This window comes from Tamandua tetradactyla, chromosome 1, assembly GCF_023851605.1.
Source record: "Tamandua tetradactyla isolate mTamTet1 chromosome 1, mTamTet1.pri, whole genome shotgun sequence".
Lineage (NCBI taxonomy): Eukaryota > Metazoa > Chordata > Mammalia > Pilosa > Myrmecophagidae > Tamandua > Tamandua tetradactyla.
In genome coordinates, this window is record NC_135327.1 from 10,059,121 (window position 1) to 10,085,653 (window position 26,533).

General features: G+C 46.4%; 1 protein-coding gene across 10 annotated transcripts in view; it reads left to right on the forward strand.

Moving 5' to 3' along the window:
- The window catches only part of PTPRT (protein tyrosine phosphatase receptor type T), a 1,205,819-nt gene extending 1,187,398 nt beyond the window's left edge, over positions 1-18,421 (forward strand). For all 10 annotated transcript variants that reach the window (XM_077168216.1, XM_077168229.1, XM_077168210.1 and 7 more), the window contains 4 exons: positions 3,950-4,075; positions 4,854-5,017; positions 7,927-8,062; positions 10,341-18,421. In XM_077168216.1, the coding sequence (XP_077024331.1) occupies positions 3,950-4,075; positions 4,854-5,017; positions 7,927-8,062; positions 10,341-10,394 (480 nt within the window). In that variant the 3' untranslated portion in view covers positions 10,395-18,421. The remainder of the gene's footprint in view (positions 1-3,949; positions 4,076-4,853; positions 5,018-7,926; positions 8,063-10,340) is intronic.
- Positions 18,422-26,533: the final 8,112 nt, after the last annotated feature.

Genomic DNA, 26,533 nt, shown 5'->3' on the forward strand with positions numbered 1-26,533 from the left:
CATAGTGACAAACACTGGGTGGCCTAAAATGAGTCCTGTTGTGATTCTAGAGGCCAGAAGTCTGTAGTCAAGTTGCTGGCAAGACCATGTGTCCTCTGAAGGCTCTAGGGAAGGCTCCTTCCTTGGTTCCTCCTGGCGTCTGGTGGTTGCTGGCAGATGTCAGTGCCCCTTGACTTGTGGCTGCGTCACTCCAAGCTCTGCCATCACATGGCCTTCTTCCCTGAATGAGTGTCTCTACGTGCTCTTTCCTCTTCTTCTCAGGAACTGAGGGCCAGCTGCAAAGGTCTTATTTCCAAAGATCGTGGTCTGAAGTTCTCGATGGACATGAATGCGGTGATGGGCTGGGGCACTATTCAACCCGTGACAGCCCCCTCCCCAAAATTTCTGACAACTGCTGATACTTATGTGTGCATGCTCTGACTCCATGGGTGGTCTCTGTTCCATCTCTGTGTCACCCATGGGACAAAGCTAAGCTCCTCACTGGTTTCCATGAGGAATCCCTGTATTCCGAGCACTGGACATGCAAATCACTGATATGCAGGAAGTCGTGGAGGGGTCATGTGACCCTTTCTTCCACCATGCACCTAAGCTCCCCCTTGTACCATTGGGCCCCTCCCAAGAACAACCGCAGGTGTCTGTCCTTTGACATAAAAAAGAGTGTCCCCATATCCAGATGCTACCTGTGCCCCCTGCTTCCCCAGGCTGGCTGATGAGGAATTTCACAGCCAGGGCAACCCTTAGGGTATAATCCTAAACAGAAACTGCCATAAGGGCTCCCAAATGTAGGGGGGAAAAGAGAACAACCCTCCAACTTCCCTTCTTGTTTTGAATAACCCTACCTCCCGCTGCTGAGTTATCACAGTTCACTTTATCGAGTTCCCACTAGACACAGCTTCCTGTGCTAAAGAGACACATTAAAATTCACAGCCACCTGCACCATAACCCGGGGAAGCAAAACCCAGGCCCCCTCGAGCAGGCACCCCACCGCTTTCTCCCACCTTGTGCTTCACTGCAACAGCAGACCAAAATGCGCCCAGGGCAGCCACGGAGGCACAGCCACGGCAGGGGGCCTGTTGACCAGGGCCGCTTTGAGCCGAAGCACAGGGGGCATTTCTTGTTGAAGACTTTCATTTCGGAGCCCCAAAGGCCCGAGCTGCGGGCAGCCCCTGGCCACCCGAGGCGTCTCTTGCACCACGTCTGCCCACGCCTCACTGGGCTGGAAGTCACCCGGGCTGTTCTGACATGGTCGCCCAAACCAGGGAACCCAAGTAAAAGGACGGCTCTGATTTCAAAGTCAAAGGTCCCTTTACCCATCACAGCCCTCTGGCCATTGTGAGAGAGTGACCTGGAAAATCAAATGCAGAGAAGTGTCCCCAAATAGACAAGTCTTGTTTGAGGCATAGTAAAACCTATTAGCTAGAGAAATTGGTCTGGAAATCTTATTAAAAGTGACAAATTATTCCACGTTTTCTCCAGACTGAAAATATTGGGGGTAATAGACTTTCCCTGATGCCTCGGATGCTCATAGCTCGGGATCACAGCCACACTCCTGCAAGGCTTAATCTGATGTAGGTGATAAAGGCATTTATTTTTTTTTAATGGACAGTTCTGATTAATTCTGATTTATCTGGCCGACCACAGACTTCTCTGTCCCAGCCCCTCTCCACTATGAAGGCTGCAAGGAGGAAGAGCCAATGGCAAAGAGAAATGAAGTTCAAATTGTGGGTTTGTCACAATTCACAGCTCAGCAGATGACCGTCCAGCCACGGAGGCCCCCGTGACCACCTGCTCCACACCCACACGTCTCCTTTCTCAGCAATTACTCTCTGATGGAGACAACAGGAAAATGAAGCCCCATTGCATTATGAAACTTAACCTCCCATGTCTTTGCCATTTAACATGGATGATAAGAAGAACCCTTCAAATTTATATATGTTAGCGGTTATTATATTGCTAATATTTTTTAAGCACTGATGGGCTTAATAATACTATGGCTAGCTGGAGGATAGCGAATGGTTTCCCCCTGTCTGGCATGGCGGTGAGGGCATCATTTACATGCGTGATCTCATTTATCCACAGAAACACCCTTTAGGGCAGGGCTTGGCAAACTGTCTATAAAGGGCCACGGGGGAAATATGTTAGACTTTGGAGGATATATTGCCTCTGCATCAATTACTCAACCCTCGTAGTACAAACATGTCCATAGATGATCTATAAATGAATGTATTGTCTGTTCCAATAAAACTTTATTTACAAATGCAGGCAGCTGGACAGGTGTGGCCTGTGGGTCATACTTTGCCAACTCCTTCTACAAGGTGGTCAATATTATCCCTAAGATTGAATTTTGCATCCTAGAAAGGTGGGGGACATGTTTTTCTTCTGCTGCTACTCTCTCCTCCCTACCCTTCCCTCCTGGCTCTAGCTCTGGAGAAAGGAGAGAGCAGAAGCCCTTTTCTCATGGGACTTCTCAGGGTCAGTTGGCTGTTCTCTTTCAACGAAAGGGAGAGCAATCGTTTCGTGAACACGCTGCATCCTCCGTGGCTGTGAGGCCACCTCTGCCAGTCTGGCTTCTTGTCTGCATGCCTGGTGGGGTGGCCATGGCAGCCTGGCAGGCCCCACTTGTATGAGTCTCAATCACAGACTGTTCTCTGGGGCCTTAGTGGGTCTCTGTGAGCCCCAGACACACCTTCTGGGCAGCCCCCAGGTGGAGGGTCTTTCTAACTCATGGTCTCTCCGTGGACACTGGAGGTGGTTGCCAGCAAGACTGCAGCCCCAAACTTAGCTCTCCTCTGTTCTGGGGTCTGAAGACCTGGACAGGACCCACCTCCTTACTCCTTGGGAACCAGGGGTTTGAGGGAACATGCTTTGCCCCTGTCTGCAGCCACACTCCCCATCATCTACTCCAGGCTTCTTTCCCAAACTCAGGTCACCCAGTGACACGGCAGATCGGGCAATGAGATCTCTGGCTCTCCTTCTTGATGACAGTCGTAAATTTAAGCAAAAATTTATGACCTTAGACCAGGGTTTCTCAATCTCAGCACCATCAATGTTTTGAGTGGGGTGGGGGTGGAGTTGGGGGGCTGTCCTGAGCATTGTGGGAAGTTTTGCAGCATCCCTGGCCTCTGCTCTCATGATGCCAGTAGCCATCTCTCCAGTGATGAAAATCGAAACTGGTTTCCAGACATTGCCAGATGTGCCCTTGGGGTCAAAATAGCCTCTGGTCGAGACCTACCATCTTAGACTGGGGGACAAACCGTTGCCTTTGCTCTTAGCTGTAAGTTCTAATTCCCAATTCCAGAAAAATAGGAAGGATCCCAAGCAAGATCTCTCAACATCATGTTCCATTGTCTTTTGGTGCAACATAAGCTGCATGTTCTAACATGTTCTAACATGTTCTAACATGTCCCCACTTTCCAAGTTAGAACACCGAGCCCTGACTCACACAGCTAACACGTGGCAGAGCCTGAATTTGGACCCAAGCCTGATGCAAAAGACTCTTTTTTTGAAAATCACTCATGACCTGATCATAAAATGAACATTGTGAAGGTTCTCCTGGAATGGGGGAAAGCTTGCCCTGATTGATGTTGGTGAAAAGAAAACGTGATTGTATTTACTCTTGCTCTACCCTCAGAATGTCCTATTTAAACCTGGAGCAGCCCTTCAAGATGCATATTTTATTCTCCCCATTTTACAGATGAGGAAACTGAGGTCCAACAAACGTAACAAATGGTTTGGAATCAGCATAGCGAAAATGTTAAGCCCAGGGCCGTGACCTTTCAACAACCAAAATGTGGGCTCCTCCACAGGGCAGCTGCATCTGCTTTACTACATAAATACTCTACCTTTCTAGCAAATGGGTCTTGCTGGCAATAAGAAAACCGTAGTGGGTAATGAGCCTGTCGTCTCCCCCTTGTCCTTGGCCACTCTGTGACCTCTGTCCTTGCCCCAGCTCTGTATGCAGTACTGGCCTGAGAAGACCTCGGGGTGCTACGGGCCCATCCAGGTGGAGTTCGTGTCTGCGGACGTGGCCGAGGACTTCATCCACAGAATATTCCGCATCTGTAACATGGCTCGGGTGAGGGCGCGGCCCCCGCATTTCCCGCGGGAGGTGGGCGGCGGGGCTGGCAGCAAGGCCGCCTTGTGCTGCCCTGATCTTCACTTCCTTGGGAATGCAAAGCCTTTGCCAATTCCGGCTCTAGACCCAGGAATGACGCGCGCACGCATCGCCATCTGCCTGTTTCCCGGTGCGCTTGCTGCGTGTAGACCACATTTCTCAGCAGTCGGCTCTCGCCACCCTGGTGCTGTGCTGTTCTGGCATGACTTGACGCAGCCTTTGAATGGGTCCCAGTTAGTTGCTGGAAATTCGCTGGTGGGCTGTAGGGAGGGGTTTGGGTGGGAATGGGACAGAGGAGGAATCTACGAAATGGCAGCTCACTAAATCAAACAGATGTGGGCTTGGTACTGGGGGGCCCAGGGGAAACACAACTCAGTCTCTGTCCTCAGAGGTCACTGTCTAATGGGAAGGGGAGATATGTTCTGACATATAAGCCTTAGGGAGAGAAAACAACTCTGCCTGGTAGCAAGGGAAGCCTTCTCTAGAGAAAGTGACATTTGAAATGGGTTTTGAAGACAAAGTAGGAGTTTTCCAGGTGGAGAGGGGGGTGCAAAGCACTCATCGCAGGTGAATCAGTATGTACAAAGGCAGAGGTAAATATGGGGGTGGTCTGTGGCTCTCCCCATGAGACACCCCATTTAGTCTGTCTTCCATGACATTCCTGCAGCCTGAGAGACCTGGGGGCTTGCATCCCCACTCATCCTCCACAGAACAGCCCTGACAGCCTCTCTGTTCTCAGCCACAGGATGGGTATCGTATAGTCCAGCACCTCCAATACATCGGCTGGCCTGCCTACCGGGACACACCCCCCTCCAAGCGCTCTTTGCTCAAGGTGGTCCGTCGGCTGGAGAAGTGGCAGGAGCAGTACGACGGCAGGGAGGGACGCACCGTGGTCCACTGCCTGTGAGTACCCTGGGGCCGTCTCTAGGGCAGTGGGGTGACAGGTGGTGGGGAATCTGCAGGGGTACCCCTGGCCGCATGCCCGTGCCCTGCTATACTCAACCTCAGCATCCTTCCAAAGACCACTGGGGGTCTAATAAAGAGAATCGCAATCCTCTAATGTACTGGGGCTGCCTGAATGTTGCCCTGAACTACTGTTATTTGGCATATTTTATTGATGCCAAACCTGGTGCCCTTCCCACAAATGTGGGGACAGACGGCTACCCGTGCTCCCAGTGGGGCTGTGAGCCCCTCTCCAGTAGGCGGTACGAGGTGCCCTGGAGACACAAGGAGGCTCAGGGCAGAGTGGATTCCACCGGCCAACGCCTCCTCCACGAGTTCCCGAAGAGGAAGGAGAAAAGGGAGTGAATGCACTGATGAAGTGAACTTGATGCCAGACATTTGACATGAATCGCCTCATTCCCTCGGTGGGCAGATATTCTCATCCTCATTCTATAGTGAGGAAACTGAGACAGAGAGAGGGCAGGGGAGCGGGTAGTAGGGAGGGGAGCTACGAGTCACAGCTGCTGTGCCAGCCATGAACCCCCAGGGCCTCGGAGGAAGCCCAGGGTCCTGTCCACCCTGTCTGCCTCCTGGGGCATCTCTTACTGTCGACAGATGGGGACGCAGGGACGTAGAGAGGATAGAGAGAATGACCCTGCCCTGAGGGCTCTACAGATGCGTGTGGAGGGCGCTGGGTACCTGCGAGGCACGCAGTGTGCTCAGGGCCAGCTGGTTCTACAGCCCCAGTCCTGGGTGCCCAAGGCTTTACCTCCTGGCCTGGACCCGGCTTGGTGAGGCACAGGCATCCCCTCAAACGGGCCCTGCTGTCACCATGCTAGAGCAGAGACCAGAACTAGCTGACGAGCTGTGTGGCAACAAGCAAGCCACTTAATTTTGTGAACCTGTTTCCTCCCCTTTCCAGTGAAATTAGATACTCTTTGGATCACACTGTGCTTTGGCATAAAATATTTAGAGGGGAAACACTTTATCTGCCGTGATAGAGACCAACAATGGCCTGGTAGCAAATAGGCAAGTGTTATAAAGGTAATTCCTTAAAATAGCAAAAGAGTATACAGAGTCACCATATGAGAAAAGCGTGGCCACAGAGAGGGACTTTGCAGAGATGTCAACCTCAAAACAAATCTGCAGCCATAACAGCTATGGATGGAACGATTCATTCACAATCATTCATGCTGCTTCTTAGAACTTGAACAATCTGGGGAGGGGTGATTGAGAAGACCTCCCTCCCCTTAATGTCACATTTAAAATAGTATGAACCAAAGTCTTCCCTTTCTCAGGATACATGTTTCAGAGTCAGGGGAGGCCTTAATAGCATCCCACTGACCTCAGAATTGAGTTCAGCCTTTTCAAAACTAGCTTATTGTTTCCCTCTTTCAAACAGGTGGTACATGCCCATGTCAGGAAGGTCAGAGAGCTTAAAAGAGTTTAAGCACACACACACACACACACACACACACTCACACAGCCTGGTGCCACCAACTGCAACAACTCTCCAGGGAGATGCTGAAAGGTGCCCCTGGTTGGGTTAGTGGGTTACAAGCCAGGTTGGCTCTGCCCACGTCCCAGAAACTGGCAGCTGGTTCTCTCCTAATCCTCACTCCCTCCAGCACCTTCCCATGCATTCAGGTGCCCCTGCCACCAGCTGAATGCCACAGTCCTCCCTGCAGGGTCTCATGTGCCTGGGCCTGAGATGCCTCTAGCCACTCACCTCTCCATCTCGGACTCTGCTATTCTTCTTTCAGACAAGACTGAATCTTCCTTGCAGGAGGAGCTTTGCTACTCTTTGCCCATGCTTTTGCAGGGGTACCTGTTGTATCCAGGTCTCCCCTTGAAACGTGGCCAGCAAAACTGAGTCAAAGGAAAGCACCAAATACCAAAGCATCCAGATACCAAAAGGGGCCTTGGCATCTTTGAGGGCCAGAGACACCATAGCAGATGCTGAAATGCTGGCGCTGGCTCAATAGTGGAGGGCAAGTGCCTGTACTTGAAGCATCTGGACGTGAGATGTCATGTAGATAATACATCTGAGAGCTCGACTGAGTGCCTGAGTTTCCACCCAGATGTTATTTAGACACAGACCATTGCATGAAATCATTAGTTGCTTTTGGCAACACGCCCAGAAGTTCCAAATCAGGCTGATACCCAAGAGGACTTTCTCTAAAGGGTTGGAGGGGTGTTTCCATGAAGACAACTTACGGAGCATCAGAGAGGAATGAGAGGGATGGGTTTGACAAGGATCCTCTCTCTCTGTGCTCCAGATCAGAAAGATCTTGTTTAAAACACGGTGTACACATACAGTCCTGCCATTTCAGGATACAGCTTGCCATGCCCAACCCAGCCCCTGTACCACACATGGGCTGGCTGGCTGGCTTCAGGCTAACAAAGATGTCTCTGGTATTGCAGGCTTCATTGAAGGATGGAAAATCTAGTAGGAAAATTATCCAGAAGCTTCCATTCTCTTCACTAGATGTGTGCATGACCCCAAAGCATCCCTCTGGACAAGGATGCAGGCACAACAACAGCTGGGGGAATGTCAAAGGCACAATGCCTCCCTTACCCTGGGACTGGAGCCAGTGTGCTTGACATGCCTCAGAGAACCAAGGAAGCATCAAGCTAATCGAACCTCAAAGGTCATATAATCCAACCCCTTCATTCTATGAATGGGGAACATGGAACCCAGATAGGGCAAGTGACTTGTCCAAGGTCACAGCAAGTTTAATGGGCTTCCCCTTGCCCCACCTTGCATTTTCCAGGCCAGTTTCTCCCCACCACTGCTGATGTGGCTCTAGGATCAGCAGGTACTTGGCAGGCACCCAAGATTCTGGCTCACCTCTTTTCTCTGCGTTTAGAAATGGGGGTGGCCGCAGCGGAACCTTCTGTGCCATCTGCAGCGTGTGTGAGATGATCCAGCAGCAAAACATCATCGACGTGTTCCACATCGTGAAGACACTGCGTAACAACAAATCCAACATGGTGGAGACCCTGGTGAGTGTTCCCAGAACTCTGGTCCATCAGGTGGGGTCTGACTGCGGTTCCCTGGACCTGCAGAAAATGGCACCAAATAGTAAAACAGAGTCAGCATCTGGGTGCTTATTAGATACCTACTGAATGCCAGCCATAGTCTAGACGTGTGCACGTGCTGTCATCTGCCTGCTCGTCCTCCTTCCAACGCCTTCAACTTCCCTTTCCTCTGGGGCAGTCCAGATGTGAGCGATACAACCTGGTTTGCTTGACTTTCTGCCCATCGCTTAGGGAAATGTCGCTAATTCTCTTAGGGGAGGAAATTATAGATTAGCAGTGTGAATTCTATTTTCAAACCAATCCAAGCCTGTTCTAATTAACTTCTGTTCATTTTATTAGATAAAGCATTGGGTTAGGGCATTGTGGAGAAAGGGATGGTAAAGAGATGGGGGAGGCAGAGTCACAGGTGACAGACATGGTGCAATGGCAGGGACAGACCATAGATGAGGAACTCTAAAACCAAGTCTGTGGACTGCTTAAAGTGGGCTCCCCCTCTGAGTGTGGTCGGCAGGCTTGCAGCGACAGCAGCCCCTGGAGCTTCTTGGAAATGCAGAATCTTGAGCCCCACTCCAGACTTACTGCATTTTAAAAATATCCCTGTGTGCTTCTTTTTTTTTTTTTAATATTTCTATCGCTAAATCTTTACACACATACAGTCAATACATGGTGTACAGCCAATGGCTCACAATATCATCACATGTATTCCTCACCATGATCATTTTGAGAACATTTGCATCACTCCAGAAAACGAAATAAAAAGAAAAACTCATGCGTCCTGTACCCCTTTCTCCTCCCTCTCATTGACCACTAGTCTTGCAGTCTATCCATTTTAACCCCTTATCCTCCCTATTATTTATTTTATTTTTTACCCATATTTTTTTACTTATCTGTCCATACCCAGGATAAAAGGAGCTTCAGACATAAGTTTTCACAATCCCACAGTCACACTGTAAAAACTATATCATTATACAATTGTCTTCAAGAATCAAGGCTTCAAAAAATTTAAAAAAAGAAAAAACTGAAAATGTAGAGCTATATTCCAGGAGGCGTGTTTCTTGAAGATGATTGTATAATGATATAGCTTTCACAGTGTGACTGTGTGATTGTGAAAACCTTGTGTCTGATGCTCCTTTTACCTATGGTATGGACAGATGAGTAAAACATATGGATTAAAAATAAATACATAATAGGGGGAACAGATGTTAAAATAAATTTAGTAGATTGAAATGCTAGTGATCAATGAAAGGGAGTGATAAGGGGTATAGAAAAAAATAGGGGAAACAAAGGTAAAATATATTGGGTAGATGGAAATACTAGCAATCAATGAGAGGGAGGGGTAAGGGGTATGGTATATATGAGTTTTTTCTTTGTATTTCTTTTTTCTGAATTGATACAAATGTTCTAAGAAATGATCATGGGACTGAATATAAAACTGTGATGATATTGTGAGTTATTGATTATATGCCAAGAATGGAATGATCATATGATAAGAATGTTCATATTTGTGTGTTGTTATGTTTAAAAAAAAAAAAGAATCAAGGGTTTGCTGCAGCCACTCTACACACCATAAACTAAAAATGGATATCTATATAATGTGTAGCCGCCAGGATAATATCTATTTGAAATCTTTCAACCACTGAAACTTTATTTTGTCTCATCTCTCTCTTCCCCTTTTGGTGAAGAAGCCTCTTTCAATCCCATGATGCCGGGTTCTAGCTCATCCCTGGGAGTCATGTCCCACGTAGGGGGAAAAGCAGTGAGTTCACCTGCTGAGGTGGCTTAGAGAGAGAGGCCACATCTGAGCAACAAAAGAGACTCCTGGGGTGACTCGGGAATAATTATATGTGGGTTTAGCTTATCTTTTGCAGGAATAAGTTTCACAAGGGCAAACCCCAAGATCAAGGGCTCAGTGTATTGATTGGGTTGTCCCCACTGCTTACAGGAATATCAGGAATTCTCCAAGTGGGGAAGATGAATAGTTCGTCCTTTCTCCCCAGTTCTCCAAGGGGACATTTGGGTGCTTCATTTTGAGAAAGAGTAGCAAGGAAGGGAGCAGTCCCAGCCATGCATCCAAGATGCCTTAGGAAGAGGCAGAACTTCCAAAGATGTCCAGGCATTAATAATCACATGGATAATTTTTAGTTGCCTTTATACAAAAAATATAGATGAAGTTTTCTCCAAAATGTGCATCTCTAAATTAAATGCATTTTCTTTTCCATGTCTGTCTTTTCTCTCCTCTTAGGAACAGTATAAATTTGTATACGAGGTGGCACTGGAATATTTAAGCTCCTTTTAGCCCAACTGAATGGGTAACCTGCCAGAGTCCAGAGGCTGCAGCGGCCAAGCCCCCTTTCCTGTGAATGACAGCAACTGGGCACGAGGGCTGAAAGGCGGCACCTCTGCCCAACTCCAAGGAGAATCCTGGGTGGTCCCACATTCCGTGGCAGACTCTGCACCTTCGGTAGCTGTGGGAGATGCTCCTCTAAAAGGCCCAGGCTTCCCTTCCACCTCTGAAAGCCACAGCCACGGGCCCAAGCAGAAATACACCCACAAGCAAGGCCCCTGGATTTTCAGTTCTCAGACCTCTTGCATTTGTTCTTTTCGATTTTGTGAATCTCATGACAAGCTGACTGCACTGCTGGGGAGTGAGAGGCTCAGCAGTACCTCCCCTGCCCTGCTTCTCTTTAGGACTGGAGGGGGATGTGTTCCACTCCTCCATGCTATCACGGGAAAGATTGGGGCTCCTGGGGTCCCTAGTCTGCTGCTCCCTGAATTCTCCTCTGGGGACCTCTGGCATCCAACATCTGCCTGTCTACATCATGGTGGCCTTAGGAGGCTCCCTAGATCACAGCAGAGGCCCCCATCCTCACTGGGCACCCCCAACCCGCATGGGGCTTGGCCCACTACCCTTCTCTACCCATCCCCCGCTAGGCCTTGGCCTCAGAGTCCGCAGCACTCTTCCATCTAGGTTTTCTTTGTGCTTTTGTGGTCAGTAGAGAGGGAGTGGAACCGAAGGGAATTTTGCTGCTCCTCCTTGTGTTTGTAAAGAGGGACCACCTCCGTGGGGCTGGCTCTGGCTGGCCCACAGCTGGACAGGATAAGCTTTGATTATTTTCCAAAGTGTATGTAAAAATAACTTTCTTTGGGGGTTATGAATCATAGTCTCTAATGTCAAAAAACAAAGAACGAGAAAAAAGATTCGAATGTGAAGCTATAAGACAAATCTCTCAGGCCTATTATTTTTCCTGGCACAGCACAGCCACTGAGAAAGGAGAAATGGGCCCATCTGGGGAGGTTCCTTTGGTCTCTGGGGTAGATTGAGCACCAGCTTGCCACATAATCTTTGATCTCTAAATTCAGACTTCTCCCTAGAGAAAAATAACTGCCATCCTGAAAATGGCTTTCATGGGTCCAGTTGTACTTTGCTTTAAGATAAGCCAAGAAGTTCAGGCCTGGGGTTCCAGGATCTTGCCCAAAGTGTGGGTGAGGCTATGAAATGGAATCAACATTTTCTAATCATCTATTTATGCCAGGTATCATGGTTTGCACCTCCTGTCCGGCATTTCACACGGTGGTCATCATAACACCAGCGTCAGAGAGCTATTGACATGCTGTCACCTCCACTTTACAGTGAGGAAAACTGAAGCACCTTCCTCAGTGATGAAGTTCTGGATTCCAAAAAGGCAGGAAATGGTGATGAGACTTATCTGTACTGCTTTTTTCAGCCAAGCTGAAAATTTATGAGGGGAGAAATAAAGCCCAAGACCTCCAAACAGAAACTCCACAAATGGAAATTTTATTTTTTCTTTCTGATGTCAATTCTTCTAGGAAGCCCAGAATCTCAGATATGTTTTAGTAATTCATTCCCGGTTCCCCAAAAAAGCTAGTCTCATCTAATTTTTCTGCCAAAAAAATGTCTTAGCCTGTTCTCTCAGGCTGTAAGATCGACCAGCCAGAGATACTCTCTCTGCCTTGGTCTCTAGCTGATACAATATCTGAGGACCCTTGGGTGGCCTGGAATCTAGGACGCCCCATCTTGGAGGCTATTCTAGTCCCAGATAAGACAGGGGCACAGAATTCAATAAGACACAGTTTTGTCTTTCAAAAGCTCACTGTCTACTGGAAAAGACAAGGTAAACCACAATGCAAAAGTCCTGGACTGCTTACATGTCCTGTGAGCCTAGAAGTATGAGAAGCTAACTCTGCCTAGGGCTTCTCAAGGGAGGTAAAAGCCAGCCCCACTCGGTCTTAGGTAGAAAAAGGAAGAAAATGAAATTCGGGCCAAGGGATCAGCATGTGCAATGGGGAAGAGGTATGAAAAAGCATGGGGGCAGCACACGGTGTAAGGTCAGCCCACCCGGAGCACAGCAGGGCAGCGAGGCGGGCAGGAGATGAGCCAGGGTCGGGAAGATGAGTGCTTGACTGAGTGGTGTGGACCCTGCCCCAAAACCACCAAGGAGCCAGGGGAGCTTTTGACTGATGAGCTTAGCTTCATTTTGGAGAAGGCTCCCTCTGGGGCCAGTGGGGCTGCCTCTTTTCCTTTCATCAGACACTGTGAAACATCCTCTTAGCTGTGTACTTTTTGATATCACATCTCTGTGTCTGTCTGCACATTATTTTGTTGCTGGAACAAACTATATAGTGGATCACGAGACTCGGCTTCAGTGAGAAGCCCAGGGACTCTGCTCTCCCGTAAAACAGGGTCACCCGTCCAGGCTGCCAGGCCTGCAAGGCACAGGACATGAAAAGAGACCACAGAGGCTGCTCCCGTTGGCATGGGCTCTGGACCTGTCTGGAGGTCTGCAGGCGCCAGACTTGATCAAGGAAGGGCCGTTACTTTGGAGGTTCAAAGGCAGCATCTCAAAGCAAACGAAGGCAAAGGAACCCCAGGACCAACTGGCTTTTTGCCTTTGAAGGGCCTCTTCCCAGGTGTGCTGAGCAGGTACCTGGGACTCGGCCCCCGCTAGTCCTGCTGGCTTCCCCTGGTTCCAGCCCACTGCCCTATCTGGCCTTCCCTCAGCCTGCGAGGAGCCCGCAGCATGACCTGTTGTGTGCTGTTTTCTCAGATGCTGTCTCCCCCTGATGGGAACGGCTGCTTAACACAAATCCTAGGATTTTTTCTGCTCAGGAAAGGGTGAAATCACTGGTAGATAAATCTGACAGTAGCTTCTATAATTTCAAATGCAAGGAATTTAAAATGTGACTGCAGGGAGAAGCAACTTGTAAAAATTCAGGCCGTGGTGGTGCAGCCCAACAAGGGCCAGTGGTAGTCCCAAGTTCAAGGGCCAGTGATGCTCCCTCACCCCCATACCTTCTCACAGTCCACCCACCCTCCAGGACGGCAGGGCAATGAACTGCTCCTAGGCCAGTTCACACAAGAAGAAATAGGCTCACGGATAAGGATGCCATTCCTAAGATCCCACATGGCAGATAAGTGGCAGGGCTTGGGTGAGATGGGGCAGCGGTGCCCAGGAACTTGGACTTGGCCCCTTACCCAGGAAATCCCAACCCCACCTTCCCTGGATAGTCCCCCACCTCACCCCAGTTAAAAGAGGGACTCATCTTTCCACCATGCAGGGGAACATAGTACCAAAGCCCTCGGAATCGCCGCAACAGCCGCTAGCCAAAGAGTGCCCTCACTTGATAGAGAGCCCCCTCTGGGTCTTGGTTCCCGGAGAGGGACCTTATTTAGAGAAGATGAAATCAATGAGAAGCCAGGAACCATCCCCATCTCCATGTGTTTATGGCCTAACAAGTATCAGAATAGATCTGAGCTGCACCCTGACATTGTATCCTTTCGCCCTTTATGGTGGGAAGATTCGGAGCCAGCCAGGGGCCTCTTGGGCCAAAGCAGGCCTCCTTTTGCAGGTACAGATGGGACCAGTTTGCCTGTAGAGTTGATCCTCTCTGTAGGTGTGGCCTGAGTAGAGAAGGCTGCCAGAGGTCAGCCTTGACATGAAACCAGCCGACCCTGTCCTAGGGAGTCTCAAAGGTCTGTTTCACTGAGATCTTCATAGCGTTCATGATTGCCAACATTTTACAGATGAGGAAACTGAGGCACCGGTTGCCCACAGTCACACAGCTAGCGACTGAGTCAGCTAGGATTTAGGCAGTGTTTTTTCCGACTTGAAAGATAATATTTTTTCCACCGCTGTCTCAGACTTTCCCACGGGATTACTTATCCTTAGCAGCAGAGTCTAGAGTGAAACAGATAACTCAGTGGATCTGGGTAAAGCTTAAAGTAGATAATGGTAAGCTTAATATTTCTTCCAAGTCTCGTGTTTTATTTTAACAATTCATGTCACTAAGAGAGTCTGGTTTGTTTTAATATGATTATACAAATATTTTTTAAAACTATGTACCTTGTCCCTCCTATAGCTTTGATCCCTTGCCCCACCCCAGCCCACTATAATGTACCCTGAGGAATTATAACCCAGCCTGAGACTCAGTGCTGGCCATGCTGCCTCTTTCTGAGGCTAAGTCCAGACTCTCATTCAAGGCCCCTCACCTTCCCCTAGGCAGATCCTCTGGTATAGAGCTATCCTGACCTCACTGCTCATGGGTTGACCGCAACTCAGGTTTCCTCTGCTTGGGTGTTGGAAGGGAAGCATTGCCACAGACTGGAATTTCGAGGACTTGCCCATGTGGCGTGGCGAAGGCTGAACCCAGAAAAACCTAAAGGAAGGGGCGAAGCGAGGCGTAGACTTACTCAGCAGTTTCCTGAAGGCTGGGGCTTCTGGAAGGTACTATTCTTGTGTAGGTGAAGTCACACTGTTGCTAGTGTGGGCTAATCTGAGACACATTGAACATGAGGTGTTGGGGTCAGGACAGCTCCTCACTTTACCTCAGCCACTCACGTTTATGAGGTTCCTACAACATGCAGAACCCTGGAGGGTCCAGGAAGCACAGACTGTTAAGGCAGAGTTCAACCCTTGTGAGCTATGTGAGTTATGGTGGAAAGTGCCCAGTTGTTTATTGAAATCCAAACACTGCCGTTTCTTGGCTATAGACACCTCGGCTATAGACACCATCTCTGCTTCTGACAACCAATTAATGCCAAAAGAAAAAAAAAAAAAGACTTGATAAAAGGAGAGATAGAAGGGTGAATCTGGAGGGCTTTGATCAGAGAAACAGGAAAGCAAGGCCAGGAAATTGGGACCCAGCAGAGATAATCAGAACCAAGGATGGATAAAGTGGTCACTTCTATGACACTGCAGGACAGGGGATGGGTGAAGGACTCACCAGAAATACTTGGAGCAAGGGTGCTGCTTTGGACCAAATCTTGGAGTCTGGGGAAAAGACGATGGTTTTCCCTCTGGCCAATCATGCTTATTCGTCATCTGTTCCCCATTGCCGTGCTAGCTCCTGCTGTGTGTTCTCACCAGGATCCAAATTTCCTCAGCTCTGGTGTGAACCCCTGTAGTGCACAGAGAGGTGTCAGACTAGCAAGGCTGCTGCAGACAACAGAAGTGAGTGAGGCAGACAACAGAAGTGAGTGAGCCCCAGGAAGGGAAGAGGAGTCAGGTGTTTATCATGTCATCTCTGCAGGAGTGACTGGCCACCCAGATCCGGAGACAGTGAAGCAAATGATAATCCTACTGCATCTCACTTCCTTGGGGCAGAATGAAGACAGCTGTCCTTCCTTAGCCTGCAACTGGTCGGTCCTGGGACTGAGCAGACAGGCCATCAGCACCAAGCTGAGTCAGGAGTAATGTCATGGAAGATATATGCGTGAGCCCAAGGGAAAGCATGCACAAAAGGCCGATAGACATCAGGGCAACAGATTTGGCTGGGCCAGGTTCTGCATGGTCAAATGGTCGACCCAAGCTGCAGGACAGAGCAGAAGACATGAGTCATATGGTTGATCATGCCATCTAAAAGCTCTGACTTGTCTTCCCATTACCCAACCAGCCTGAGCTCCATCTCTGCTTCTGACACCAGCTCCATATCATAGCCAGATAGAAAAGGGAAATAGGCAAAGAAAACCCAACCAGAGATCAGTCGAGATTTGGCCTTATTCAAGTGCCACCCCTGCAAGGGCTTCTTGTTGGAGGTTTCTCCATGTGTGCATATCTAGAAGTGAGAAAGTGCAGGGTCTTGGGTACACTTAGTGAGGATCTGCATTTCAGGTCATATACTGTTGGAACAACAGGGAAAGGGGTCAGTGGTGGAGAGTGAGGGTGCTGTTCCAACTCCAGTTTCCTCTGACACTTAGTTAAGGGCCAGGATCTGATCTTTAGAAGCACAGGAGAGATGTCTAAGCCATGACTGTGCCCATGTGCTGACTCTCCTCCAGTTCCTTCATAAGCAGGGATGGACTGCTCTGTAGCACTGGCTATATGACTGTATTGCAGATACCAAGGCCGTGTCTTGCATCCCTCCTACCAACCTCCAGAAAAGGTGGGAAAAGTTTATCAAAGGGGGCCACATTCACCTGCTGAAATCTACCCATGAGTGTTGGGTCCCCAAGAGGAGCTTGGCAGTAGCCCGTTGGGGCTCATACAAAATATATAGAAGGATTCCGTTTGGAAGAGGATCTATTTGGAAGATCTGTTGAGGCGGGATCACCAGGGGATTCACTCTGCATCTGAGAACTGCTTTGAGTGGTGGAATTTGGATCTTCACTCTTGGTCTGAATGTTCAGTGAATGAGAGTCTGGAGGGATTAGAGTGTTGGACAGGAAGGTCTTGCAATGAAAGTTTGTAGCTCAGGATATACAGTGCTGTTAATTATTCCTGGGTGAGAGGGGCTCATGGATTTGGGGGGACAAGAGGAATGAGAAACAGCCTGTCAAAATTGCAGAACCGAATCCCTACATAAATACTTCAATGCTTTGGGGCTTATAAATATAAATCAGCAAGCCTCCTATGTGATGGTCTAAAACACTCTCAGTGCCCTGCCCTAGCCCTGTCTCTCCCATGGGAGATCAGTGATGTACTATCTTCCTTGGGTCAAAACCTCAAGAGCAGTCTAGCAGACCAGAGGGCAGAGTGGTATCACCCCAGGTAAAACCAGGCCTCGGAAGGGTTAGGAAGAATACTGGAGCCCATACCCTCCAAAGGTCTGCAGATTATTGGACAAATTCAGGCACAGTTTGTTACTCCTGAGAGTAAAACTAGGACCGGTGAATGAGACTTGAGCTGTGAAGAAGACCTTTCTATCTGCCAGTGAGTTGGAGTTGCATATGTCAGGAGCTGTCCAGCAGAAGCCAGGCGTCTCTTTAAAGGGAAGGAGTGTTACTGAGATGGCCTTTATAAGATCTTATAGATTTTAGGCCATATTTTAACCCATTCATATCTGCAGGGTCTAAAGCTAAGCAGGTAGGGAATGGTGAGAAGTCCCTGGTCTCCGGCCCAAGTCTCCCTACCATGTAAGCCAAACATATCCAGGGCTCATCCAGGCTGGTCATCACCAAACAGGCCCAGTGAGAATAGCTGCTTTGCCATAGGCCCACTGCCCACGGGGATCTCTGATGAGAGCAACCTTAATTCCGACCCATTGGCCAAAAGGGTCATCAGAAGCAGTAAAACTTTGAGCAGGACCCAGAGCAGGTCGTTGCTCATCATACACATTATCTGTAAAGGTTAATTCTACCCCTCATCCCATTTGAGTCCTGCAGGAGCAGACTGAAAAAGCAAAAGCACAGTGACTTGGTTGACACATGATTTTATAGCCATGCCCAGTGCACAGGTTTCATCTCCAGATGCATCCGGGCTAGCCAAGGCTAAGGCAGGCTGACCCATATTGGCAATCAGACTCAAAAGCGCTTATCTACCTTTTTTTTCACCCCGCATCCTACTATACAATGAAAGGCATAGAGTCAGGGCCTCTACCATTGCCTTGGACACTGGACACCCTCATAACCCTCTCAGAGCCATCATGAGGTTTCCCACTGAACCCCAGGGAGGCTGATATTTTCATGTCCACTGGGCATATGATATTACATGAGACCAAACTCTCCACCCCATTTTCAGCCTCCTCCATGCATCTCAATGACCTGCACTTGTACAGTTTGGGTGTTTGATAGATAAAGCACGTATGAGAAGAGAAAACAAAATAAATCAACTTCGAAATGCCAGCACCATGCTGTCGTTGTTCTTTTTTTTTTTTTTTATCCCCCCCCCTTGTCCTTTCAAATTCTAGCTTAAAAGAGCAGAAGTGAATAATGTTGGGTCAATGAATATCAGATATATTTTTTGACTGTACATCACAGTGAAGTGTAATCTTTTTACACCCGCGAGTCCATCTTATTTATTCTTGTAAATGTTCCCTGACAATGTTTGTAATATGGCTGTGTTGAAAATCTATACAATAAAGCTGTGACCTGAGATTCATGTTTTCCTAAGATTTTCACACTGGTGTCTTCCTGAGTTTGGGTAGCGAGAGGATGGAAACAAGTTGAAGAAGGAGAGGGAGGTGGGGAAAAATAACTAACATCTAGGTTTCTTCATATGAACATTTTTTTAATCCTTGCAACTATATAAGAAGTACATATTATTCCCTCTTTGCAGATGAGAAAGTTGAAGCTCAAAAAATATTAATGGATTTTTCCATGATTGCACAGTAAACTAGTAAAAGGGATGGGTCTAAAGCAATGTTTCTCAAGAGGAGTCCATAGAGCACTGGCATCAGAATCACTTGGGAAGTTTGTTAAACACTCAAATGTTGAGGCCTCAGCTGAATCAGTTCAGGGTCTACATACTAACCAGCCGCCTGGCTGTATGTTGGCTATTGCTGCATAATAAACCACCCCAGAACTCAGTGACTTAAAATAACAGTCCTTTATTGTTATAGCTCGTGCATATGGAAGTCAGCTGGGGCTTGACTGATCTAGGCTGAGCTCAGATAATCTCAGCTGGATTCACTGATGTGTTGATTGAGCCTAGCTAAGCTGCGGTAACTTAGCTGGTACAGCTTTGCTCTGTCGTGTCTTGTCCTGCTCCTGAAACCAGCAAACTAGCTGAGGTGTATACTTCTCACAGTAATGTCAGGTGTATGAAAGAGAAACACCAATCACATAAGTATTTTGCCAAGCCTTTGCTTGTCTGCAACATCCCATTGGACAAAGGTAGTTAAATAACCAAACTCAAAATCAATAGACATGGAAATATTTTCTACCTCTTGACATAGACCCTACTTCTCAATTTTCTAAGAAATGCAAATATCATTTGAAATACTAGGCTAGTAGTGCCAGATGCAGCTATCAACCATCTATTTCTGAGTGTGGCCTGAGTCACCTACATTGACTCATCTGGAAGCTTCTAAATATGCTGCATCTGACTCAACAGGTCTAGGAGGGATCCCGGAGATCTTAACCCAGGCTCAGCAAGTGCCCCCAGGTGATCACGATATATGCTGAAGTTTAGCAAGTGCCCCCAGGTGATCGCGATATATGCTGAAGTTTAGCAAGTGCCCCCAGGTGATCGTGATATATGCTGAAGTTTAGCAAGTGAAGTTTTAAATGTTGTTGCTTTTAGAGAAAGACAATTCTGGGCCCAGGAGGACAAACCAGTTTCCAAGCTAGAGTATGACGCTGTCGATCTCTGAGCTGGATTCACATGCTCTCAACTTCCCATTGTGCAGTACAAAACAGCTGGAACTCAAAGACTCCTTGGAGTTTACTGGTTTGAGTTCTTTGCACATATCTGGATATATGCAGAAGCCACAGGACTCATTCCGCCTTAGGATCCCTGGCAGGGTTCTTCAGCCTGAGGGGCCTGGATGTAGTACTCACCCCACCCCTCAGGCCACAGACCCTAGAGAACAGGTGCTGCCCACCTTGGGTCCTGGGTGAGGGACCTGTTGCCCAGCCAGCTAAGAGTCCTTGACCTTTTGTCCTTGGACATTGTGGTAGTTAGGTTCAGGTGTCAACTTGGCCAGGTGAAGGTATCTAGTTCTATTGCTGTGGACATGAGCCAATGGAATGTGAACATCATGTGTTGCTCATTACATCTGCAGTCGGCTAGGAGGCGTACCTGCTGCAATGAATGATGTTTGATTTAACTAGCTGGTGCTTAAATGAGAGAGCTCAGGTTAGCACTACTAAAGCATTCAGCATACCTCATCTTAGCACTTGCAGCTCAGCCCAGGCCTTTGGAGATGCAGGAAGGAATCACCCCAAGGAAAGTTGTTGGAACCAGATGCCTGGAGAGAAGGCCAGCAGAGATCGCCCTGTGCCTTCCCGTGTAAGAAAGAACCTTGGTTGAAAGTTAGCTGCCTTTCCTCTGAAGAACTATACCTTAACTAAATAAATTCCCTTTTACTGGAAGCTAATCTGTCTCTGGTGTGTTGCATTCCGGCAGCTAGCAAATTAGAACAGACATGTCATCTTCTTCTGGCTTATTATGCCTGCAATATTTATTCTTTGGCCACAAATGTAATAGGTGACATTGGGAAAATCTCACATAACTCCTAATAGCAAAAACACTTCAGGACACATTTTTTCCCCAAATGGAAATACCTTTTAAATCATTATTATGAAGGTAGCATATACCCATTTTAAAGAGCCCAATACAAAATTGTTTGAGGCACAAAGTTTAAGTCCCCACTTCTCAAAGATACTTGTTAATAATTTTATGCTATTCCAGACTTTTCTATGCATATGTAAACATACATACATTTTCTACCTAAATGGCATAAACCTACATAAAAATATATGCAGAGACCTGCTCTTTTCACTTCACAACATGCCAAGGCTATGTTTCTATGGCTGGAGATATACTTAAATAAATATCTCTTATCCTTCTTGATACTTTTAGGGTAATCCTCAACCTGAGGCTAAGCTAGTGTGGGGATATACTTTGAGACTCAGATCTTCTCATAGTGATAGGAAGATATCTCCAGTTTTTGGACCAAGGGAACAAGGAGATGCACCGTACCTGTGTTCTCCTGCCCTGGAAAATGGCAGGAGCAGCACGGTTCTCTTTATATGACTACTGGTTGCCAAGGTGAGTCCTAACCCAGCCCACCAGTGTGGCTAGACCAGGACTTGAGGGTCCATATCAAGCCTAGGAGCATCTTGATTAGACTCCAAAGGTTGACCATGGTTTGATTTAAGGTCTTCCTCTAATTCCAAAAGCTCAAGCCTTCCATCAGAACTCCAAGGGAGCTAGAAGCCCTCAGTCTCATGAGGACATTTATACTGGTGCTGGAAGAAACACTTTATGTATTACTCAAGGAATAGCTGGTGAGGCCCTCCAAGGCCTGCCCAAGTACAGAAGATGGTCACCAAAATCCCATCTGGGGGTTTTGTAAATGGGAGGTTTGATTTCTTCCAGCAGGGTTCAGCATTGTAGAATAAGGGGACAAGGAGAAAAGCAGAGGAAATTAGTGAGATGGGAGAAATAAACCACTCTTGGTTAATTCTGGAAAATGCATGACCATTTTATATTTAGGAGACTTAGCTAGACTTCACAAGAAGTTGACTTAACTGGTTTTTCTCTTGGAATCTAGCAAAGGGACTGAGTTTAGAGTCTCCACTGACATGGAGTAGAGACATGGTACCTACAGAGACTTGGCACCCACAAACTGAAAAACTGGAGACCAGAGAAGAGCATGGAAATATAACCCCCCTGAAAATTAGCAGGAAATAAGGAAAGCTTCAGCTACCACAATCTACACAATGGAGGTTGGAAAGATGTTTAACTAGTTCTTCATGGATATCTGGAGCACATGAGTGGAAAAATAGAGAAACATAGATAATAGAAAGATAAAATTAATTGGATATATAAATGTCTGAAAGACCATCTCAGTATATTAGCAGTGATTCTCTCTCATCATAAGGAACACAAGTAATGTTTGTTCTTCTTTATAATTTTCTTTATTTTCTAAATTTTATATTATTTCATACCTAGAAAAGGCAATTACAAAAAAAAGATGGTAATGGGGGATGAGGAAACCAGCACAGAAGAAAATGAAGACAACATACGTAAGATGATGCCAGCAATGAGATCCCACCAAAAGACCTGCCATACATGTAGATCAAAAGTTCAAACACTTGGCACTGCCCATCCTCGTATCTACCCAAGAAGAAGAGCACATTCAATTAGAAAATTCAGTATCCAAAAAATAAAAATAAATTGCTCAGTGTAAGCAGAAGTATTTCTACTACAAAGGCTAGAAATATTTTTTCCATGGACCCATTTAGCAATGAAAGGCTTCAACAGCATCCTCAGCAAAACACAACAGAGCCCTAAAGGCTGATGACCTCATGCCATAGAATGACGCGGTGAGTACGCTTAGCTAGAGGACCACAATGAAGGGGACCAGCTGCACGGTTCTCTGTAATTCACACATAAGCCAAGAGTGTTTTAGCAGAATCTTGAGTATTATACAGCCTCGGTTATCACACACAGTTTCTCCTCTCTGAGTGCCATGAGCTGGGGGCTTTTATCGCAGACAATTACCAGCAAAGCAGCTATTCTAAGCTGCTTTAAGAGCCAGCTGATCTAGGGAGAGGATTAACATCTTCTGGGTGAGGTGTCTTGCAGTTTCACGCATCTGGATAGAAACTGAGTCCATCCCTCTGTGGAGGTGGGGGAGGGCCATGAAGCAAACCTTGTCCACGTGGAGGTGATGATTGGCAAAGCGATCCTTAACTCTCACTCCACTCTCCACTTAATGACCTACAGGTACTTAGGAAAAGCTGGAAACCTGTGGCCACATCTGGAAGCCAAACCATTGAGTAAGTCCAGAAGGAATTTCCACTAATGACAAGCCACAAGGAGCTGACATGAGAATCCTTATCAGTGGTTGGTTCTGAGCCATCTTTTGTTACCTAAACAATGTAGACAAGGAAGTGGCTCATCCCTCCCAGGTAGCTGTTCTGGAGGAGGTGAACTCACTAAAAACATTAGTCAGGAGATTGGGCCAAGAGGCAGCTTAGCAAGGTGTGGGATTTAGTTCGTCCTCCAGAGCAGGTAGTAAATAGCCAGGAACAGTACAAAACAACTGCTGGGGCCACATCAGTGACCAGACACACAGCATACCCCAATCTGGACCAGCTGGACCAGCTGTGAGCCCCCTAAAACCATGAGTTCCCCAAGCCTTGGCGGCTGGTCCCCCTCCCCCACAGGCTGCTTCCCAGAGGGGAAAGGAAAGGGACTTTATCAGCAGCAGGGGCTGAGCACAACCAAGCTCCAATTGTGGAATTAATTCACAAATTCTAACTACTAAAAATAGGCCCCCCACTCAGCTGAACTTCAAGTAAAAGCAGAGGTCGCTGGTTTTTGCCCCAGTGCAGAGGGGGCAGGGCTGACAGAAAAATGAAAAAAAAAAAAACAAAGATTTTTTTGGATTTGAAAAGGTCTGGGACCCGAAGGAAAGGAGGGCACATAGGACCTGGAGATACACAGAACAATATACCAACTTAAGCTCTTGATTAGCAAACCTGAGGAACAGGGGTCCTGCTCTGGAAAGGATTTTTTCTCTTTCATTTTCGTGGCTGTGTTTCTACGGTTTGACTGCTCTTTGGATATAGCTGCAGGGCTTCTCGGGCTCCACTGCCCCAGGCATAAGCAGAATTAAGCTTGTTTGAGTGTCTGGAGCCTGTGCCTTCCTCAGGAGAGGGGTGGGACCCAGCTCAGGTGGAATCGCTCCCTCAGGGAGTTCAGACCTCAGGGTCTGGAAAAATGAAGTGATTAAAACCAGATTACAACCTCTCCTCTGTCTCCACCACACCCCAGCAGGGAGAGTCTGCTGAAGTTAAAGGTACTGCATCACCTTATGTGGGTGGGACCTGCAGGTAGACAAGCGACACATACTGGGCAGGATAGGAAAAACAGAGAGCCCAGAGGTTTCATAGGAAAGTCTTTCAACCTGCTGAGTCTCATCCTCAGGGAAAACTGACACAGGTGACACTTTCCTCCTGAAGGAGGCCAGTTTGGTCTGTGAAAATCTGGCTGGGATCTATAATACCTAAGAAGATCCTCCTGGGGGGATGGGGTAGGGGAAAAAAGACACCATACAGGTGGGCAAGAAACAAGAAAATAAGAACTGAAAAATTCTGAACTGTTAAACCAAAACCTAAACTAGAGGTCCAGAATTAGCTGAACTGAATGTCAAAGAACAGATAGACAACAAAGTCATCCAGCAAGAAAATCCTATGTAAAAAAAAAAAAAGTGAAAACAATCTCCAGAAAAAACTAATTAAGGTAATTAAATGCCTAGATGCCAGCAAAAAAATGATGAATCATACTAGGAAAATTGAAGATATGGCCCAGTCAAAGGAACAAACCAACAATTCAAATGAGATACAGGAGTTGAAACAATTAATTCAGTATGTTTGAACAGACATGGAAAACCTCATCAAAAATCAAATCAGTGAATTGAGGGAAGATGTAAAGAAGGCAAGGAATGAACAAAAGAAGAAATCAAAAGTCTGAAAAAACAAATCACAGAACATATGGGAATGAAAGTCACAGTAGAAGAGATAAAAAAACAATGGAAACCTACAATGTCAGATTTCAAGAGGCAGAAGATAGGATTAGTGAACTGGAGGATGGGACATCTGAAATCCAACAAGCAAAAGAAAATATAAGGAAAAGAATGGAAGAACATGAGCAGGGACTCAAGGAATTGAAAGACAATATGAATCACATGAACATACGTGTTGTGGGTGTCCCAGAAGGAGAAGAGAAGGGAAAAGGAGGAAAGAAAAACTAATGGAGGAAATTATCACTGAAAATTTCCCAACTCTTATGAAAGACTTAAAATTACAGATCCAAGAAGTGCAGTGTACCCCAAACAGAATAGATCCAAATAGACATACTCCAAGACACTTACTAATCAGAATGTCAGATGCCAAAGAGCAAGAGAGAATCTTGAAAGCAGCAAGAGAAAATCAATCCATCAAATACAAGGGAAGTCCAATAAGACTATGCATAGATTTCTTGGCAGAAACCATGGAGGTGAAAAGACAGTGGGATAATATATTTAAATTACTAAAAGAGAAAAACTGCCAACCAAGAATTCTATACCCAGAAAAATTGTTTTTCAAAAACAAGGGACAAATTAAAACACTTTCAGATGAAAAATCACTGAGAGAATTTGTGACCAAGAGACTGGCTTTGCAAGAAATACTAAAGAGAGCACTAGAGACAGATACAAAAAGGCAGGAGAGAGAGGTGTGGAGAAGAGTGTAGAAATGAAGACTATCAGTAAAGGTAAAGAGAAGAAAAATTAAATATGACATATAAGATCTAAAAGGCAAAATGGCAGAAGAAAGTACTGCCTGTACAGTAATAACACTAAATGTTAATGGATTAAACTCCCCAATCAAAAGATATAGACAGGCAGAATGGATTCAAAAGAAAAAAGGACCCATATATATGCTGTCTACAGGAAATGCATCTTAGACCCAAGGATGAACATAGGTTGAAAGTGAAAGGTTGGGAAAAGATATTCCATGCAAACAACAATCAGAAAAGAGCAGGAGTAACTGTACTAATACCCAACAAATTAGACTTCAAATGTAAAATAGTTAAAAGAGACAAAGAAGGACACTATGTATTAATAAAAGGAACAATTCAACAAGAAGACATAACAATCATAAATATTCATGCAGCAAACCAAAATGCTCCAAAATACATGAGGCAGACACTGAAAAGAGAAATAGACACATCTACCATAATAGCTGGGGACTTCAATTCCCCACTCTCATCAATGGACAGAACATCTAAACACAAGATCAATAAAGAAACAGAGAATTTGAATAATACAATAAATGAGCTAGACTTAACAGACATTTATAGAACATTACACCCCACAACAGCAGGATATACCTTTTTCTGAAGTGCTCATGGATCATTCTCAAGGATAGACCATATGCTGGGTCACAAACCAAGTCTCAATAAATTTAAAAAGATTGAAATCATACAAAACACTTTCCAGATCATAAAGGAATGAAATTGGAAATCAATAATAGGCAGAGTGCCAGAAAATTCACAAACATATGGAGGCTCAACAACACACTCTTAAACAATCAGTGGGTCAAGGAAGAAATTACAAGAGAAATCAGTAAATATCTCGAGGCAAATGAAAATGAAAACATGATATATCAAAATTTATGGGATGCAGCAAAGGCAGTGCTAAGAGGGAGATTTATTGCCCTAAATGCCTATATCAAAAAAAGAAGAAAGAGCAAAAATCGAGGAACTAACTGGCCACTTGGAAGAACTAGAGAAAGAACAGCAAACTAACACCAAAGCAAGCAAAAGGAAAGAAATAATGAAGATTAGAGCAGAAATAAATGAAATTGAGAACATGAAAACAATCGAGAAAATCAACAAAACCAGAAGTTGTTTCTATGAGAATCAAAAAGATTGATGGACCCTTAGCAAGGTTGACAAAAAGAAGAAGAGAGAGGATGCAAAAAAATAAAATCAGAAATGGAAGAGGAGACATAACCACCGACCCCACAGAAATAAAGGAAGTAAT